Source organism: Gracilinanus agilis, chromosome 1 (assembly GCF_016433145.1).
Source record: "Gracilinanus agilis isolate LMUSP501 chromosome 1, AgileGrace, whole genome shotgun sequence".
NCBI lineage: Eukaryota > Metazoa > Chordata > Mammalia > Didelphimorphia > Didelphidae > Gracilinanus > Gracilinanus agilis.
Window position 1 is genome coordinate 59,611,682 of NC_058130.1, and position 19,687 is coordinate 59,631,368.

Sequence of the window (19,687 nt, forward strand, 5' to 3'; positions counted from 1 at the left end):
ACCACCCTAGGTAGGGGCAAGGCTAGGATTCTTTTCAAAAGCCAGAGCCTTAATGAGGAATTTTTATAACTAGGCATTGTAATGGAGGAAAGGTGAGGGAAGGGACAAGGAAAGGAAGGAGGGATCTCACCCAGAGTGCAGCCTCCTGGAGAAGACTATCAAACAAATAAATGAGAAAGGAGGGAAAAGGCTATGAATACCCTCTATTAATATTGACATCTTGGAGCAAAACCCCAGTTATCTGGCCCTAGTAATAGGGCCACCTTATTAAGAATCCAGTGATTTCCAGTGAAAGTGAGCCGCATAATTGCAACAATCATAAAACTCTTTGGATTTATAAAGGAAAGGTTTATTTTTATCTGTTATAAGGTGATTACAAACTCCTCTAAAAAAAAAAAAAAGCAAAGATGACTTAAAAATATCGATATACATATTATCTAAAAAGCAAAACAGAAAAAAAAAACCTGCCAAGTACAAACAGAGATTCTTATCATCAAACATTTATACACAAAGCTTGTATACTGCAAGACTGAATTACATGCCAAAAATCTTGTTCAAATACAAATATTCCTGTTCGGAACAGTCTCTCGTGAATTTTTTTTTAATTTAAAAAAAGCTGAAAATGTCTTAAAAATATCTTTAAAGTTTTAAAAAAGTTCAGATTATTCAGACAGATTTGTTTTTGAAAGGAGGAAATAGAAAAATCCCCACTTTCTGATGTGCTAATAATCATACGGTCACAGTTACTATGACTTTTTTTTTTTTTAAAGGAACCCACATTTGTTTTTTTAAGCCAGATACATAGACGAGATGTCACATCTGATGTAGCAAAACTCTGGAAGCATCAGTGGTAACATTCACAATACAACAATGAGGAACGGCTTCCTTTTGAAACAGGCATCCCAGGGAAAACTTGACCTGGCTGCCTCCAGCACCCAGGGAGGACACCTCCTGGTGTTTCTTGTAGTGAGGAATAAATGGATTAGTTTTCTGCCCTCAGAGTCTGTGATTCTCTGTCTCCGATTGGCCCCCAAATCCTCCAAGATTTGAGTATTTTCCTCCTGTTTTTGTTTTTTGTTTGCTTTTTTGTCAGACACAAAATTATTTACAACACCCACACAGAATCTGATTCCAAAATTGAGATTTCCTAAAACCTGGTCACATGCTAAAAGAGGTCTATATCAGTTCAGTTTCATGCTTGCTTTGTGCCTTGGGTCCCCCTCTCTGGGGGGACCTTTGTCCATTCTGAGTCTGATCCTTGCTGAATGGTGAATGTCCAGTGGGGTAGATATTTAGGCCCCTTACTTGACGGGGTCTTCCCTCACTCACTATTGAAAGCACACCTGGAGATGCTGGTTGGGGTTTGCTTCAAAAGCTCTGCCTGTGTGTCCCTGTCTGTCATTTGAGACCCTTAATGGGTCCATGACCTCTTAAAAACACAAGGACAAAGAAGGGAGCCCTGAGGGCAAAGGTGGGTGGGCACAGGCCCACTAGCACTGAAGAGAATACTCGGAGCAATACAACTTGCCAGTTATTTGTTGCCTTAAAGAAAGGGAGGAGATATGAAAAAGCTGAGGGTGGTGGGATCATTAGAGGGTCTGTGGGTCAGGATAGGAAGCCAATGGAAGGAGTTTGAGAAGCAGCAGAGGTGTAAAGGGAGCATGGGAAAGGATCCCACCAAAGCTCTATAATCTCTGAGAAGTGTCTATAGAAAAATCTGGCAGCTGCATGGCTATTTCCAGTGGGCAGTGAACTTGAACTGAGAACAGGTCCACATGTATAGAGATGTGTAGATCAAAATCAGCACCTCATTGCAAAACAAATGAATGGGATCGGCCAAAGGGGAGCTATAGCTCTCCACTCTTCACATTTGCTATCCTCCAATTCCAACCTTTTCTTCAAATGTTTCTCAGGCTTTTTTGTTTTCACCACTACTGTTTCCTTCTTGGTATTTGAGCTATTTTGGACCTTATTTGAATACATTTATTGTTTGTTCTAATTTCTGCAAAAGATGATTCTCTGATTTACCATGTTTGGTAGGATTGTGGGAAGGAATGAGCATCCCTGGGAAAAACTTAAATCATGAATAATTAGCTTCAAGGAAGGGCCCAGCAAGTCACAGAATCATACTGCTTGTTAAGCTGGAGGGGACCTGAGGGATGATGAGTAGATCCCCAACAGCAGATCATTCTTTAAGATTTGCTTGTCATAATAGGAACACTACACTATTCTCTCTGGGTTTTGCCAGGATTCTCAATGTGAGGGAAGTAGCAAAGGCAAGCATCTTCCTTCTCTGTTTGCTGCTTGGCACCCTCCTTTCTAAGAAATAAAAAAGAAAAGAGTCCCTCTAATTCAACATCCATCTTGACACACTTGATAGATGTGAAATCTAGTCTATGAGTTGGATGGGACTTTGCTATCTTTGACTCAATTTAAATGTCAAATGAAGAAGCATGAGGAAGAAGGATATAACTTCTGATTCTTCTAATAGGAGTAAATAATAAGGATTAAGGTATTATAGGTGGAGTCGGGCACTCTGCTTGCCACTTGTGAAACCTTTGGTGAGTCCCTTCTTTTTTTGAGACCTTCCGTTTCTCCTCTTAAAAAATGTTCTTTTCTAGCACTGACCCTCTGAGATTCAAAGAATTCTTTCAGTTCTAGCATTCACTGTCCTAACACTCCTTCTAGTGCTAACAAGTTTATGCTCTCAAGTCTCTTTTGACTCTAAGATTCGATGTTCTTATGGGTCCTTCCAACTCTCAACTTCCCAGGCTTTTTACAGATATTTTAATTTTGTCAACTAATTTTTCAACTTGTCTTGATCCCATTTTAATAACATTTGGTGATAGCAGACAAGAAAGTATTTGCAAGACCAATTAAACAGGAGAATTGTATTGTTCTATATTAATTTAGATTTCAGATGAGGCCCAAGCATCAATTACCATGAGGATGAAGGTAGAGTGGTGGAAAAAAAATTAAAAAGCTCAGCACTAGGATGATAGGAGATGGGAGAATCTAAGTTCTAGAACCACCGGGCTACCACTGATTTGATGTGGTCATTGATCAAGTTACTACCTCCTTTGAGCCTTAGTTCCCTCCTCTGTCCAATGAGGGACTGGGCTGGATCATCCTCAAGGTCCTTCCATCTCTTATATTCTATGAATCTTTGGACCCTCTCTGAAGAGAAAGATACTCATCTCATTCGATCAAGTTCATTTCAGCTAATATTCATCCAAGCGTCTCTCCTTTGATTCCAAAGGCTTCTTTTATCTTTTTTTTATTCCTTTCCTACCAATTATTCTCTTCTTACCCTCCAAGGTCTTACAACCTGGGGCATCTCCCTAGAAAGGTAGGGAGAAAAAATGGTGAAGGCAGTGCATTCCTTTGGTTTAAGTTCCATGAAAAATGGTGTTTCAACCGCATCTGGGCCTCTCACCATTCAGAGGGCCCATATTTCACGTACTTAGACATAGTTGGACCAGACTCATCAGAATGCTAATTAAAGTTTGATTTATGTAGATAAATGAATATATAAAAGTTGACCATTATTACACATATTATCCATGGAGTCGTGTTCTATACAGACAGAATAGTCATAAGAGAGAGATCATGTTTGATGATGGGTGAAATAATAAAGGTTTCTGAAAATGTCATCAGCTGGAGTAGCCAGTCGTCCAGATGCTGGCTGAGAGCTTTGTCTAGAAATCTTTGGTCTAGAAAAATGGCTGGCCTGAGGATCTTGAAAGATGAGACCTTTCTCAGGCCAGTCGCAGAATGTGCTAATTTAGGAAGGGTTCAGAATACCGCCATTTTCCACCCCATGTTTCTACTTCCTAGCCAGGATGAAGGCCAAAAAGCAGTGGCTGACTAGGTTCAGATCTGGTTTTGGAGGGTGAAAGGGGTGGCAGGAGGGGCAACTTTTTACAAATTATTTCACCCATCCCCAATCATGCTGAATGGTTAATTCACTAAAGTCGTATACAACAGAGATCACATTTCTACAAAGGAAATCTGGGGGGCAGGGGGAAAACACACTTACAATCATAAATACTTAGAAAAATACAAACATAATAGAATTGTTAAAGAGTTTGGATTATGAGTTACATTTGGCAGAATATCATTTTAGGGGTTGTGTGGATTTCTAATGGGTGACATTTAGAACAGATAAGAGTATTTGAAAAGCACTGCCCTCTCCCCTCCACCACCCGTCCAAGAGGACATGCTCCAAACAGCTCTCTGTGTTTGGAGTCAGGGATGGAGGGTAGGTTTTCTTAGTGAGAACCTGCTCTCTGAGAATCCAGCCTTGTCTACGTAACCAGGCTGAACTCTTCCACCAGGGCCAGAGTACCTTATCCCAGGAAAAACAGAAACAAAACAAAAAACACTTCACTTCATACACTTCACTTCATACAATGAGGTCATTGCATATGTGTGTGACACTTAAGAAACCCTTTTTTTTTTGTTTGTTTTTGGTAATATACTCTGAACTTGGAAGCAATTGATTTGAATGGCACAGTTCAAGTTACAAATGGGGCTGGTGTCTCCTTAGTGATGATTTTAAAAGTGTAGTACCACATCCTCTGGTTCATGGCGGAACATAATTATTCACCCTATGGGGAGTTGGGGAAATATTTTGTTGGGGTGTTGGCCCCACTGAAAATCTTAATACCTAAACATTTTTCTTCATTGTCCTATCCCCTAGTTCTTCCCTTTCTCCCTCTCCCACTTCCCTCCATCTATTGTTATAGCTATGTAGTGTATGTGTAAACAACACAGGTAGCATCCTAAAAATTAGCGTTTTGCTACTGTAGCATCTAACAAGGGCTGCCAAGGACTTTCACTTTAGGATGGAAATTAAGACTGCACGCCTGCTCCCACGTCCCATCCTGGTACTGTGACATGGACCATGGTTATTACCCCATGACGTGGAAATCTCCCTTTTCTCTGGGTCTAGGCAGGGCCAAGGGCACAGGCAAACCAGAGGTTTACTTCTAAGAAAGATTCTTTTAGCATCACTGCCTAGAAGGCTAAGTTGCAATCCACATGCTATCTCCCTGTTTGGGCTGTGGCTGGATATGGATAGGTGTCCAGTGGACAACACAAACATCCAGGAGGTAAGGAATTGACTCTGCCAAAGTGTATCACTAATTGCTGGGGCATAAGGTAAGTAGGTGCCTTCCCCGACTCCTAACTCCAAGAAGACTTAGTTATAGACTGTGGTGGGAGGATTCCATTTCCACATCTTTTAAACATAAATACTTGGAGGTGGAAAGAGGAGGTTGAAGAGATAAGACTGGGAAATGCTAGAAAGAGTAACAGCACATTGGTTTTTAGTGACTGCCATTTCCCTAAAACCTGACTCGAAAACCCCCAACCCAAGGCAGGTCCCAATTGCACACATTAAACTTTCTTTGGTCCACTTGCACTCTTCTCCCTCATCCCTGTATCTCAGTGACTCATCAAATGTATGATTTGGTTTAAGAAGGCCACACCACAATGGTGGGTAGAGATTTATGATTTTTAGGAATGTCAAGAACCAGGTATGTTTCCATTAAAAAAAATAAACAAAAAAAAAAACAAATTGGAAAAAAAACAACAAAAAGGAGATATTATGGAAGCAAATATGGACCCTGTAGCTGAAACAAAACCCTTCAAGAAGCAAGGTGTTCCCCAATGATTCAGCAAAGACGACCTCTCCTTAGGGCTTCCTGGAACCTGAGCACACTAGAAGAAAGCCAATTATTTGAAGATCAAGGCTGAATGTGGATGAGCAATTCTAGAATGGCCCAAAAATTGGTAGTGGGTCAGCCTGACAGTTGCCACCAAAACCCTACCAAGAGTTCTGGTCCCTGCAACTTGCCATCTTTTATGCCCAGGCTCGGTCAGAAAGGCTGGAGAGCCTAATTCCATTGGGATGGGTGGAGACAACCCAACAAAATGGCTTACTAGGCAAAACTCAAGGGAGGGAAAAATCTTTGCCACTGATGAGTTATAGTCTATATCAGAGGGCTATAAACTCCTTTACTGGTTTCTCATTTTAAAACATGATTGCTGTATTGAATTCTTTGAGACTGTAGGGTGGCTTTTTTTTTTTAAACAATGAGAATTTCCCAAAGTCTAGTTTATCATTCCATTTTTTGACTTTATTAAAAAAAATTAGCTGAAATAGAGGTGCTTACTACTCTTAGAAAGTCTTCAGTGGCTATACCTCTGGCGTAAACTCTAAGAGAAGGCCACTTCTTTTGTTGCTTTTATGAGGGTTGGAGGTTCCCGTTTCATTCTCAGTGTTAGCTTTTGTGTGTGTGCATCTCTCTCCTCAGCTACAACACAAGGATAATGAAGCTCCAATATCCAAGCTTTTATTGGCTTCATTTCCAATGCCTCCTTCACTTTTCACCATGGCCAACATGACTGGCTGGCTGGCCCGGTCCTCTCCACCTGCCATTTTTGTTCCTGTCTGAACCACACTCAGAAGGTACTACACCTTTGAAATGCTCAGAATAGTCTTCCTTTTTGTTCTTTGGGACAAAGTTTACCCTAGAGCTCTTGTGTATGATCCATCTCCCAACCACACCAGCACCTGGAGATTGCTTTAGAAACTGAATATATTGCTGGCAAGAAGATCGATTCAAGTGGTAAAGGTATATAATCATAGCTTGACATAAAAAAATTAACAAATTCCTGTAATACATCTAATTTGATATGAAAGCTCAGTCTCCTTGGAGACGCCTGCATGTGGTTACCTTATAAAATAGTCTTAAAAAAAAATACAACACACACACGCGCACGCACACACGAAAAATAACTTTCTCTGTGAGAATGAAAAAACAAACAAGGGAAAAAAAAAACAAAAAAAAAAAAATCCAATCCTAGTGCAAATAGAAAGCTCTGTAAACCTGGTACTATGAGAATCTAAGGTTAGTAAACGGCAGTTAAAGCAGGTTTCTCCTCTCACAGAGAGAGCTCACATCATGGTCTCCACGACGATATGGGTGGGTTTCATGATGTTGCCATTTGAATTGCTCCTGGAACAGAATGGTGTGGCCCCTTCGGAGTCACGGGACCACTGTGGCATGGGTTTCGGGGTAATCGTTTCCCTAAATCTCTGAAAGAAGACACAGACACAAAGGCAAACACGTCAGAAAAGGGAACAAGATGAACTGAAGTCAAGTCCTTGTTTAAAGGACTACTATTCTCACCCCCAACTTGACTAAGTCATGGCAATGATATGTCCTGGGAAGGAGGTTCTGTGCCCACCAGTTCTTCCTTCTAGCCCTTTTAGTGGCTACCAATTCCTTAGATAATAAAGCTCATCACCCTTTGCCTAGCATTCAAAGCCTCTCACAAACTGCCTCCAGCTCAACCGATCAATAAGTTGGGCAGCCAAGTTAATATAAGAGCTCATAAAATCACCTAAGTCAGTGTTGGAAGATATATGCAAATCCAGGGCAAGGTGCTTTCTCAGAGATTCTATTAGGGCCAAAGCAGCAGCAATACAATTAGATTTGCAGTTAGAGCAGCTGAGTTTTGCTTCCAAATGTGTCCTTTATTACTGTTCTGGCTGGGCAAATCATGAAGGGATGGCAAAAAATGAAGGGATTGGACTAGATGCCCTTTAAGGTTTTTTTGAGCCCTAATCTTAAAATCCTAAGAATTATTTTTTAATTCTTAGGAATAATACACTTCTAAAACACCTTAAGATTTATTGTCTTCCCAACTTAAAAGAAATATCATAAAAAGTACTATCCTTTCCATTTTAAAAAAGGAAAAACTGAGAAAATGACTTGTCCAAGGTGACATAACAGTGAGTAGGAGGGAGTGAGCTAGGAATTTCACTGTATCTTAAAATAGTGAAACTGAACAAAATTTCTCATGGCCACTTCAATGGGATGCAAACTGTAAACTCCATCTCTTACCTTTCTCCAATTCCAATTAACACCTTCCCTTCCCAATTCTTCCCCCTCTCTCTTGGCCCTTAGATAACAAATGGCACCCTGGTTTTGTCTCAAAACCCATCCCTCGCCTACTGGTTCTATACCCCATGCTCCATGCCCCATGCTACTTCTCAGCATGAGGAAACTGCTATCATAAGCTGCTTTCCAGACTCTAATGAAAGAGATATCACTAGAAGGACGGGAAAGTCAGACCCAAAGTATACGTCCCAGCTCTGCCTAAAGCAACAGAAGAGAATAAACCTTAAGACCTTGGAGGATCGCCATGGAGTTTTGGGAAAAGACACACTTCATTTTGCCTCTAGCAGGAACTCCAATTTCAACAGACATTGGATCCCCAGCAATTGTTAAGAAACTTCTTGAGGAAGGCAAGAGACAAGGGCTGCCAGGCAAATCAGAAAGGGAAAGAAGTACACACCCCCGATGCTGGCATGGGCAGAAAAACTTGTATCTCCTCTCCCTGGGCCAAGTAGGAACCAGAGAAGACAAGAATAGCAAGAAAGAAAGGACCACTATTACTTAATTACTGAAGGAACTTGGTCCTTGGAGTCTGGCCTTTATAAACAGGAGTACTCAGGACTGTATGGTCCCACAGCAAGTTGAAAGTAAAGCCAAACACTAGAACCAAGTCTCTTGGTTCAATGTACTTTTCCCTCAAATGGCTCTTCCTTTGAACCTATAATGCTACTCATTGGGCATGAAATTGGAATTCTCTCCACCACTCCGCCCAGGATTATGGAATCCATTTGTAGAATCCAGGTATATGGGAGGGATGACTCTTTCCTTCCCCACTCCCCCACCACAGGGCTCTTACCTCCATGAGTGATCCTCTTGCCTTGCTCAACCGGTAAATCGCAAAGAAGGGGATGCATAACATGGAAGAGAGGGCCATGCACCAGCCGAGGCCAATGGCCCATTGAGGGTAGGTGTACACCTTGTTGTAGGTCAGTGGTATATGTACAACCAGAGAGAAGACGAAACATCCCTGTGGAATGACAGAAGTGAGTTGAGCCAGAGTTGTCTTTAGGGAGCCAAGACCATCCCTTAAGCTGGCAGTTCTTAATCTTTTTTGTATCATGGTCCATGCTGGCAGTTTGGTGAAACCTAAGGACTTCTCTGAATCATGTTTTTTAAATACATAAAATGCAATATGGAAGATTTCACAAGAAACTGATTATAATGAAGTAGCCACCAAAATATTTTTCAAACAAGTTCTTCTTGGAACCCAAGTTAAGAACTCCTTGATTGTCACAAGGTGGTCTCAGGGTAGATAGGGGATTTGGTACCATTCCGAGAGAATGCTTAGGCCAGGTTCATTTCTGACTCTTGAACACAGGGCTCCTGGCTGACCTTGGTTGGGAAGAAGCCCAATTGGGATCCTGGGTAATCTTGTGTATTTGATTTCATGTAATCTGTGAAAGGGTCCATAGGCCTCACCAGACTGAGGTCCATGACAAAAAAAAAGAACTGCATGACAAAAAAAAGGGGGAAAAAAGGTTACAAAGGCCTACTTTAAGGATCAAAGTATTTATAAATCTATGACAAATCAGAGCTAGAAACAACTTTAAAGATGACCTATATAAGTCTACTCCTTTTTGGAGGAGAGAGTATATACATTTGTTGTTGTCATTCAGTCATTTTTCAGTCATGTCCAACTCTTTGTGGGATTTTCTTGGCAAAGATCCTGGAGTGGTTTGCCATTTCCTTCTCCAGCTCATTGTACAGATAAGGAAACTAAGGCAAATGGGGTGAAGTGACTTGTCTGGGTCACACAGCTATTAAGTATCTGAGGCGAGATTTGAACTCAAGAAGATGAGTCTTCCTGACTCCAGGCCTAGCACTCTATCCACTGGGCCATCTTACCGCCCATGTGCATATTTTTAGGTACACACAAATTCCATATAAAGTAAATATGAGTTAGTTTTGGTTGGGGAGTCGCTAGCAACTGGGCTGGGAATCAGAACAGGCTTCATGAAGAAAATGGCACTTGCGTAGTTCTGAAGGTATAAATGGAAAGAAAAATTGCTTCTAGAGTTAGATGACCTGGATTCAAATCCTATCTTGACATTTGCAACTTGAGTGACCTTCCTTGGGAAAGTCACTTATCTTCCTTGGGTCTAAATGACCTCTTCTGTAAAATAAGATCATCAAAGTTTCTAAATGAAACTAGAAAGCTTTTGACACCCTGTGCCAGCTCAATCATCTCTTAATGGTAAGAAACTAGAGGATCTAAAAAGGATAAAAGGGAGCCAGATTTTATTAAGAGCCTATTATGTGTCAGGCACTGTGCTAAGTACTTTCTAAATATAACTCCTTTGATCTTCCCAACAACCTTGGGAGATAGAGACTTTTATAATCTCTCTTTTTACATTTGAAGACACTAAGACTCAGTGACTTGACTAAGGTCACAGAGCTGGAAAATGTCTAAGGCCAGATTTGAACTCTAGTCTTCCTGACTCTAAGCTCAGTCTGGCCCCATCCACCATACTCCTTAACTGTCTAGGGGTTCTAAAACACAGGTGAGTAAGGAAGGAGTATATTCCAGACCTAGAGGAGAGACAAAAGAGATGGGAGGTAAATGAGTATTGTGCAGAAAGAATAGAAAGTCCAAAGTTAGTTGGACCATGGATTATGTTAAGGAGAATACTATGAGGCTATGTTGGAGCCTAAGGTTAAGCTCTAAGTGATGAATGATTAACTGGGACCCAATGGTCTCCTGGCAGAGAGTTATTTGTTGTGGACTTGTTCATTAAAATGGAGAGAGCATCTGGTCACAAAGAGGACAACAAAATAGCTGGCTACTAAGCTTCCAGCCTTTTATCTACTTGGCTAACTTTTCCATATGTAAAACTTCAGCAAACAACTCCTATTTGAGTTTCTCTAGCCCAAGCAGAGAATTGGAAAACAAATGTTTGCTCCCCTTCCAATATTTTCAAAGGCATGTGTTTGTTTCTAATGTTAAGATAAAGCCAATATCTGATAGGAGTTCCCACTGGCTGTAATGTTGAAGGAACTCCAAGGATGACCAAGCAAGAAGGCCCATAAACATGGCAGATGACAGACCAATGTTCACCAGAATATAAATTTGCCCTTTGAAGATGGCTGAAAAAAATATTTATAACTACACTCTTTGTGGTGGCAAAAAATTGGAAAACAAAGGGATGCCCTTTGATTGGGGCATGGCTAAACAAATTGTGGTATCTGTTGGTGAAGGAATACTATTGTGCTGAAAGGAATAATGAACTGGAGGAATTCCATGTGAACTGGAAAGACCTCCAGGAACTGATGCAGAGTGAAAGGAGCAGAACCAGAAGAACATTGTACACAGAGACTGATACACTGTGGTAAAATCGAATGTAATAGACTTCTGAACTGGCAGCAATGCAAGGATCCAGGACAATTCTGAGGGACTTAAGAGAAAGAACACTATTCACATCCAGAGAAAGAACTGTGGGAGTAGAACACAGAAGAAAAACAAATGCTCAACCACATGAGTTGATGGGGATATGATTGGGGATGTAGTTGCACCCTAGTACAACTATCAATAATATGGAAATAGGTCTTGATCAATGACACATGTAAAACCCAGTGGAATTGCTCATTGGCTGTGGAAGGGGGGAGGGGAGGGAAAGAACATGAATCATGTAACCATGGAAAAATTTTCATAATTAGTCAATAAAACAAAAATAAATTAAAAAAAAAGATAAAGATGGCTGGCAAAAATAGCTTTCTTCTTTTTTGATGGGCCTCATCGCCAGTGTACTAAAAGCATGATGTAAGGAGAAAGTGTTATGCTTTGTCCTACTAAAATAGGGGGCTAAAGTCTGTGGATAAAACTTATTCATACCACAACCAACCAGAGAATAACTGAGGCTTCCAACAACCAGGAGAAGTTGAGTACTGTAGGGGATAAAGAGCTGGACCTAGAGTCAGAATAGACCTGAGTTCAAATCCTGCTTCAGTCACTTACTAGCTCTGTGACTCTGGACAAAGCATTTAACCTCTGTCTGCTTCAGTTTTCTGCAACCAAGGCACAGGAATAATAATATGATCTTTTTCCCTGAGTGGTTATGAGGATCAGCTGAGATAATAATGCAAAACTCTTTGCAAAACTTCAACTGCTATAAAACTTCCTATAGAGTGCCATTTTTATGCATGGTGCAAAAGACCTGATTACTTCCAATAGTATCTTTTCCCCTGATCTATGTTCCCAAAGCAAACTTCTTACAGATCCAGCCTTCAATCAACACAATCAAAACTTTAGGAGAAAGAGGTACTGTGGGTTAGGAATCGTACAACTTACAGCGCAAAGAATTGGTGTGATTGCATACCAGCTCCATTTCATCCAGGGCCCAGGTCTATATCCAATCATATCTTCAATGTGATCATAAAGAGTTTCAGCGCCTAGAAGAGGTACATTTTTAATTAATCAATTAGCATTTATTACGCTAAGTTTACTACATGCCAGTTACTAGGAATACAAAGGAAGGCAAAAGCAGGTCCTGTTTTCAAGGAATTTTCCACTCTAATGAGGAAGAAATGCATGTGGTGAATAAGTCCCTAAAGATACCTAGAGAAGATGGAAGACAAAAAAGCTTTTTCTTAAACATTTCCTTGATCATACGGTTCAATGGGGACATGAATGGAGATGTAGACTCTAAATGATCACTCTATTGCAAATATTAATAATATAGAAATAGGTCTTGATCAATGATACATGTAAAACCCAGTGGAATTGCTCATTGGCTATGGGAGGTGAAGGGAAGAGGTGAGGAAAGGGATATGAATCATGTAACCATGGAAAAAGATTCTTAATTCATTCATTAAATCTTTTTTTTTAAAGGGAAATAAAAACAATTTTTTTCTTGCTCATTTGTTAAAGCAAAGTTTACTGTACTCAAGAGTTATGGGAAGAAGAAAACATGACTGAACATATGACTGAACATGAGCAGAAAAAAAGCATTAGCCTGTGTCTGACTCATGGATGCATAGGACTGAAGGCTGCTGGAGTAAGTCTATGTCCCTATGAGTGCCATTTTTCCCAGAAGAGAATGACTAACAATATGGAAAATGGCAACCTCAACTGAAAAAGTATACAGCTACACTGAAGGGGTCAGTCTTCATAGGGTTGGTGAATCTTGGTCTTTCTGTAAGAAAAGCAACAAAATCCCTGCTCATCCCACTCTGCAATCATTCCTCATCCCTCCACCCATAAGACAATCATCTTTACTTTGGCAGTTTCTAACATCATCTTTCAAAATGAGCTTTCTACCAAGGAATGGTAAGAAGGTAGGTTGGGCCCTTCACTCTAAGTTGCCCTACAATCTCTGGTGTTATAGCTAAGAGTCACAGTACCCAAGAGCACTGAGCAAAAATCAAATGACATCCTGAAACATTTTTTCAGTAACAGTGAGCAGGCATCAGGTGGAATTCTTAAGTTCTGAAGGTTTTCATTTCACCATGATGTAACCAACCCCTTCCCTTGGCCTGCCCACTGGGAAGAGGGGCAGTTAAGTACATTTAAGACAAAAGAAGGTTCTCTACTCACCATATACCCAGGAAACAGCAATACATTCAAAGAATGCAACCCACAAAAGGCATACACCACTAGCTGCATAGTAGTCAAAGAGTTGAAACACATACATGCCACCCTGTGAAGAAGTTACAAAGGAAGTGAACTGGCTGGGTACCAAAAACAAAGGATATATAGTTCAATGCTACTACCCACTCGTATGGAAGCCACCCAATTATAGAGATAAAAAACTGACTTTCATGATGGCATAGGCTGAGATAATATCCAAACCAACCTTTCTTTCCAAAACAAAAAACTTCAGATCAGACCATTGAAACTCAATTTTCACCCGAAACTAGAGCCTATGTGGGATCCTCAAAAGAAGCATATAACTCTCTACCCCATGGGGAAAATAATAGCCATTATGGGAATTTGAAGCAATCTGTTTGTCATTAAATGGTTTTAGAAAGGTTCTGAAGTGGGGAAATCCAGAGGACCGAAAGCCAATGGGTACCAGAGGTCTTCTGTGCTTAGCATGAATATTTTCATCTCTCCTGTCCTGGTTTTTATTGAAAAAATTGCTGTGAAGTGGTTTAAAAGTAGACTAAAAAGCAGAAAGATATATTGACAGAAAAATAGAAAAATGAGAGGAGAGGAGGCAGGTGGAGAAGAGGAAGAGGAGGAGGAAGTTAAAAGACTGTGATAAACATAGACAGAAATACAGATTAATCGAAGAGAGAAATTTAGATAGATAGAGGGTGAAATCACTTTTTATTTTACCACTACTCACTTGATATTCTATAATGTAGATGTACATATCATTTCATGGTGTTATTCATTCAATGGCTTCTCCCATTGTCCAAAGAGGTGAAAGCATTCATTCATTCATACAATTGCTTTTCCCAATGTCTGGATTGGGATTTGGCTTTGCATCTAGCAACGTTAAGTTAAGCATTTGAGGAAAGGAGAGCCTCTCAAAGTGGAGTTTTCCCCAAGTGTCACTATTTCAATTTCCCTCTCGGTAAATTGCATCCTTCCCTTTAAAGAAGGATTCGATCCATTGAATAAATATTTAATGATGTAATCACCTAAGCATAATTTTTTTGGGGGAAATTATTTAAAAATTAAAATTTCAAAAGGACCTAGAAGCCTTCCACAGGTAGTTTATGAGGTAAAAAGGAAACATTCATATAATGGCCCCTCGTGGTGCAAAAAGATTGTGAGCCTTTTATGGCTCCACAGGAGGCCTTTCTCCTTAGGAAGGTATTTATGACTGATATAAATTTATGACTGATATGAACACCAGGCCCAAAGAATTAATTCAACTTTAATTTTTTTTTAAAGTTTGATAACCCACGTTTTGATCAAGGAAATTTTCAATCACACAACAAAAATCTACTGATAGGTTGCATTTATCCCTGCAATGCAGACCCAGTTTAAATAGAAACCAAATAGATTTTACGTTTGAAAGGTTGACTGGTCAGAAAGAGGGGAAAAAATCCAGCTAGAAGACTTCATAGCAAGGATGCTGGGTCATTCTGGCCAAATGTAATAGCAGCTTGTAACATGCTGTGGCTTCAGCTTTAATAGAAAATTATATCTATATAGTGATTTTTGTTCATTATCTTACTTGGCTCTCAAGGACCAACAGCAGTTATCCAGCTGGCCAGTTTCCCATATCCAAGGAGACAAGGCTTTAATACCAGACTACATGAATTAAATAGCTTTTGATATTAATAGAAACAGAACTTGTACCCACCAAAGATTGGAAGAAACAACAGAGTAGTTGGTGTCTAGGAGTACTTACTTCAGTCACCATAGAAAGGCCCACAAGGTAGCTAACGAGACACACTATAGCAATGAATATTTCCCGATGGTAACCCTTCCTTAGGAAGGATGGGTACAGATCAACCAATGATGTGATCATACCTTCAACTTCAACAAACTAGAAGGGATAGAAAAATGACAAAAATACACTGGATTGAGTTTGTTGTCCTTCTATGAACTCTTCTAACATACATTGGAATACACACTCTTCCCTCTCCCATGCCTACTCCAACCCTCCTCAAGCACTGGAATGGAAAGAGACTGGACTGGGCTACAAGGATGAGACATCTAGGCTCTAATCTAGGTTTGCCAAAGGCTTGCCCTGTGACCCTGGAGGAAATTACACCACCATTTCTACCACCTCTCTAAAATGGGAAGAAGGGAATGAATGGGTGGATGGATGGATGGATGGGTGGATGGATGGATGGGTGGATGGATGGATGGATGGAACAGCACTTATTAAAAATTTACGATATGCCATAAACTGTGCTAAAGTTGGAGGTACAAATATAAGCTGGCAAGACAACCCCCACCCTTGAGTGGTTTACATTCCAATGGGGAAGGCAGCACCTATTAAGAGGTGGTGACCAGGGAGGTGTGTAAGAAGGAGGGGAAAGTGCATTGGACTGAAAGATCCTCTAAGGTCTCCTCCAGACCTGACATTCTATTGAGTCTTGTCTATCTATCACTTAATTGCAATCCATTTCTTTTAAAGTTGGAAAATTCCAAGTCTAAACATATATGCTATTTAATTTAGAACCTGTTTTTCCAGGAAAGAGAAAAATGATTTAATGCTGTGCAAGTTTCAAATAACTGAGATGTCCCATACCAGAAATAAATATTATCAACGAAAATGTATTTATGGGAATGAAAATAGTGCTCTGTCTCTCTTATATCAGAATGACCAGGGTTGCAAAACAAAACAAAACAACAATTCCTCCTAGGATTTGATGCTTAGCATTTTTTTTTTTAAATTTTAAAACCTTAACTTTCTGTGTATTGATTTATGGGTGGAAGATTGGTAAGGGTGGGCAATGGGGGTCAAGTGACTTGCCCAGGGTCACACAGCTGGGAAGTGTCTGAGGCTGGATTTGAACCTAGGACCTCCTGTCTCTAGGTCTGGCTCTCAATCCACTGAGCTATCCAGCTGCCCCCTTCCTCCTAGGATTTGAAAGGAACTATCTTCTCTCCACTTCCCTGGTTGGCTAGCTGTGTGATAGAGCAAACCACACTCCTGTTCTGGGCTTCAGCTTCAAGATGTGAGAGTTGTTCCAAATGGTGAGATTTCTTCCAGCTTTAACATGCAAAGCTTCCATTGATATGGTGATCCATAAAGGTTTATTCCCATCTTGGGATGGTGATTTTAAGGTCAAAGTCAAGGGAGTAGTGGTTTAAGTGAGTGAGTGATGAAGTAAGGATTAAAACCCCAAAGAAAATTCCCTACATTGCCTTGAAACCTGGAGGGAACATAGATTTAGAGCCAGGAGGGATCCTTCATCTAGTCTGAGCCCCTCCCCCACTTTATAGGTAAGCAATCCAAGCAGAAGGAAGCTAAGTGACTTGTCCAGAGTCATACATCTACGAAATCTCTGAAGTAGGATTCCCAGTTCCAAGTCCAGGATTTCTATCTACCTTTTCAAACAACATATTTTACCAAGGTGGCCAGCGAGACCCAGAGAGATTAGGGAATTACCCAAGATTACATTGACTGTGAGGAGCAGAATAGAACCCATTTCTAGTATAGGACTTCTCCAGTTATCTGAAACTTGTACAACATAAAATCTCCTAGCCTCCACCCAAAGATTTTTCTACCAAATGGCAAAGCCAGTCTTTCTTAAAACACCACGTAGTATGAACTGCACTCATAAAGCTTCTTTCTTTTTTTTTTTTTTTAAACCCTTAGCTTCTGTGTATTGGTTCCTAGGTGGAAGAGTGGTTAAGGATGGGCAATGGGGGTCAAGTGACTTGCCCAGGGTCACACAGCTGGGAAGTGTCTGAGGCCGGATTTGAACCTAGGACCTCCCGTCTCTAGGCCTGACTCTCAATCCACTGAGCTACCCAGCTGCCCCAAGCTTATTTCTTTTACCAGTTCCCCTTTCTTAGAATTTGATTTCTCATGAGCAGGGGCTCCTACAACAAGAGCCCTTTCCTAGTCCTACATCTAGGTAGCTCAGTGGACAGAGCACTGGATTTGGAAGGCATGCCTCAGGGATATTCTGGCAGTGTGACCCTGGGCAAGTCACAACCTGTTTCCTCAATTGGAAAATGGAAGATAGTAACAGCACCAACTTCATGGGGTTATTTTGAGGATCCAGGAAGATAATATTTGTAAAGTGCTGGCACATAGTAGGAATCATGTGTTTATATTTAAATAGGAGTGATTATAGTCTTGGATTAGACTTGGATTAGACAAAGGTTTAGTGAAAAATTTGGGGAGGCAAAGGTTCTTTAGGTTCATGGGAAAGAGTAATCATTATAGACTCTTTATGGCTATTCTAACAGATACCTTCAAAAATTAAGTTAGAAGATAAGTTGAGTCAATGGCAATACACAAAAACTTCAGTGTTTAAAGGGAAAAATCACTGGCCTGGGAATAAGAAAGTGGGTTCTTATCCTTGACTTTGGCATCAACTCTCTTTTCAGTGACAAGTCATTTGCCCTGGTTGGGTCATAGACCCCTTATCTAGAAAATAAAGAACCTTCTTTTAGTTCCAACATTCTATGTTCTCCAATCCCTTTCACCTCTGCTCTGAGGTCCTTTTAACCTCTACCATTCTGTTCTAAAGTATCCTCCAATTTGAATATTTAAGTTCTAACTTTATTTCCCTAGATTGGTTTTAAATTTCACTTTGTAGCTTATATGTTTCTTGAGCCTAACAAGATCAAGAAACAATGCTCCCTGCTAAGCCCTGGGCAGCAGATATAAGGATGTTTGTCTTGTTTGCATTAAAAAAATGCCTCAGGTACTTTTATTCCTAAGGTTTTTGTTTGCTTGTTTTTTCTTTTTAAACTGGAACTGATTAGGCCTTAGACATCTAGGTGTTCTCTTCCTAGTCATGCTTGATCCAACTCCAAAAAATGCAAAGAGCACAAAGCACGCTGATTAGTGATAATCACCCTCATGGAAGGGGGGACAATTTCCACTTCACAAAAAGTCTTTTCCTTTACATAACTGGTCCCTTGTGAAGGGCCAGTCTTGGACTTTTCAAAATTTGATTTGGGAAATTCTGAAAGTTTCCTTTATGAAGCTTTCAGATGAATCCTCATGAGACTGGCAGCTTACATCAACAGAGCAGACAAGTTAAATGTTATTTTCACCATTTTGCAGATGAGGTAACTGAGGCCCAGCATGCTTTATGGAATTGTAGTATTGCTACAAATATTATCCAGTGTCACAGAGGTAGTAAGTTGTGAGCAGGTCAAGAATAGTTCTCCAGATTTCTGATAATCTGTATCTTAAGGTCTTTTCCAGCTCTAATATTCTAGGTTCTAAAGTCCCTTCCAACCCAAACCATCTATGCTCTGATAACATTCTCTGTTCTGAAGTTTCTTCCTCCTCCAGACATTCTACAATCAAAGTTCCTTTGAGCACTTAATATTCAGTGTTCCTCGATCCCTTCAGATTTTAACAACTGTCTTCTAAGGCCCCATAAGTCACTAATATCCTAGGATTCCCTCAGTTGGTTGGAAAAGTGCCTTAGAAGGCTTCATTCTAGAGGAAGGTTCTCACCAACATTTATTAAGTCCAGCATGATGGTAAGAACCTGAAATGGAAAAATTTGAATTCTCAGAAGCATGAGCCAGCTATTCTTGGGAGAAAACTTTCTTTCAAAACACTCCAAAGAAGAATATGGCTTAGATCCATGACAGCCTAATCTACCTGGAGCATGGATATTTCCCTCTGCGTAGTTTCACAAATGTTTTGGTTTTGTCTTCTCCTCTAATAAAGTTTTCCCTTCTGGTCAAATCCCAGTGTCTTTCCCTCTCACCCCTTTTAGCTAGCTCTGAAAATGAAAATGGCTTCGCCACGACTTCTGACTTACTGCATTCTTTCTCCTCCATTTGATTTCTGCGAGGCTGGATTTTCCTGTTTCTACTTTGTCTCTACCTACTCAACCTATCTTCTTTTTTGAGCTGGAGCCCCTTCTTTCTCCCACTATCTATGAGTATTCCTCTCAAAGTTCAGTTATAGAAATTCTGATCTTCTCACTCTTACCTCATCCCTTCCCTCACACATTATCATGATTATAAGAATCATTTCTATGACTCTCAGATCACCATCTGTAGTCCTGATTTCTGACTAGATCCTATTACATATTGATCTTTTCTACTAGGTTTTCCCATTATCTTTAAACTCAAATTTGGCTCCTCTTTGCTACTGTGTGACTTTGGGCAA

The 19,687-nt window shown here is 40.3% G+C and overlaps 1 protein-coding gene across 1 annotated transcript in view; it reads right to left on the reverse strand.

Moving 5' to 3' along the window:
• Positions 1–327: 327 nt before the first annotated feature.
• The window catches only part of SLC6A6 (solute carrier family 6 member 6), a 155,132-nt gene continuing 135,772 nt past the window's right edge, over positions 328–19,687 (reverse strand). The window contains exons 11-15 of the mRNA XM_044667842.1: positions 15,272–15,409; positions 13,501–13,603; positions 12,256–12,356; positions 8,767–8,937; positions 328–7,105 (exon numbers count right to left, since the gene is read on the reverse strand). Of these exons, the coding sequence (XP_044523777.1) occupies positions 6,965–7,105; positions 8,767–8,937; positions 12,256–12,356; positions 13,501–13,603; positions 15,272–15,409 (654 nt within the window). The 3' untranslated portion in view covers positions 328–6,964. The remainder of the gene's footprint in view (positions 7,106–8,766; positions 8,938–12,255; positions 12,357–13,500; positions 13,604–15,271; positions 15,410–19,687) is intronic.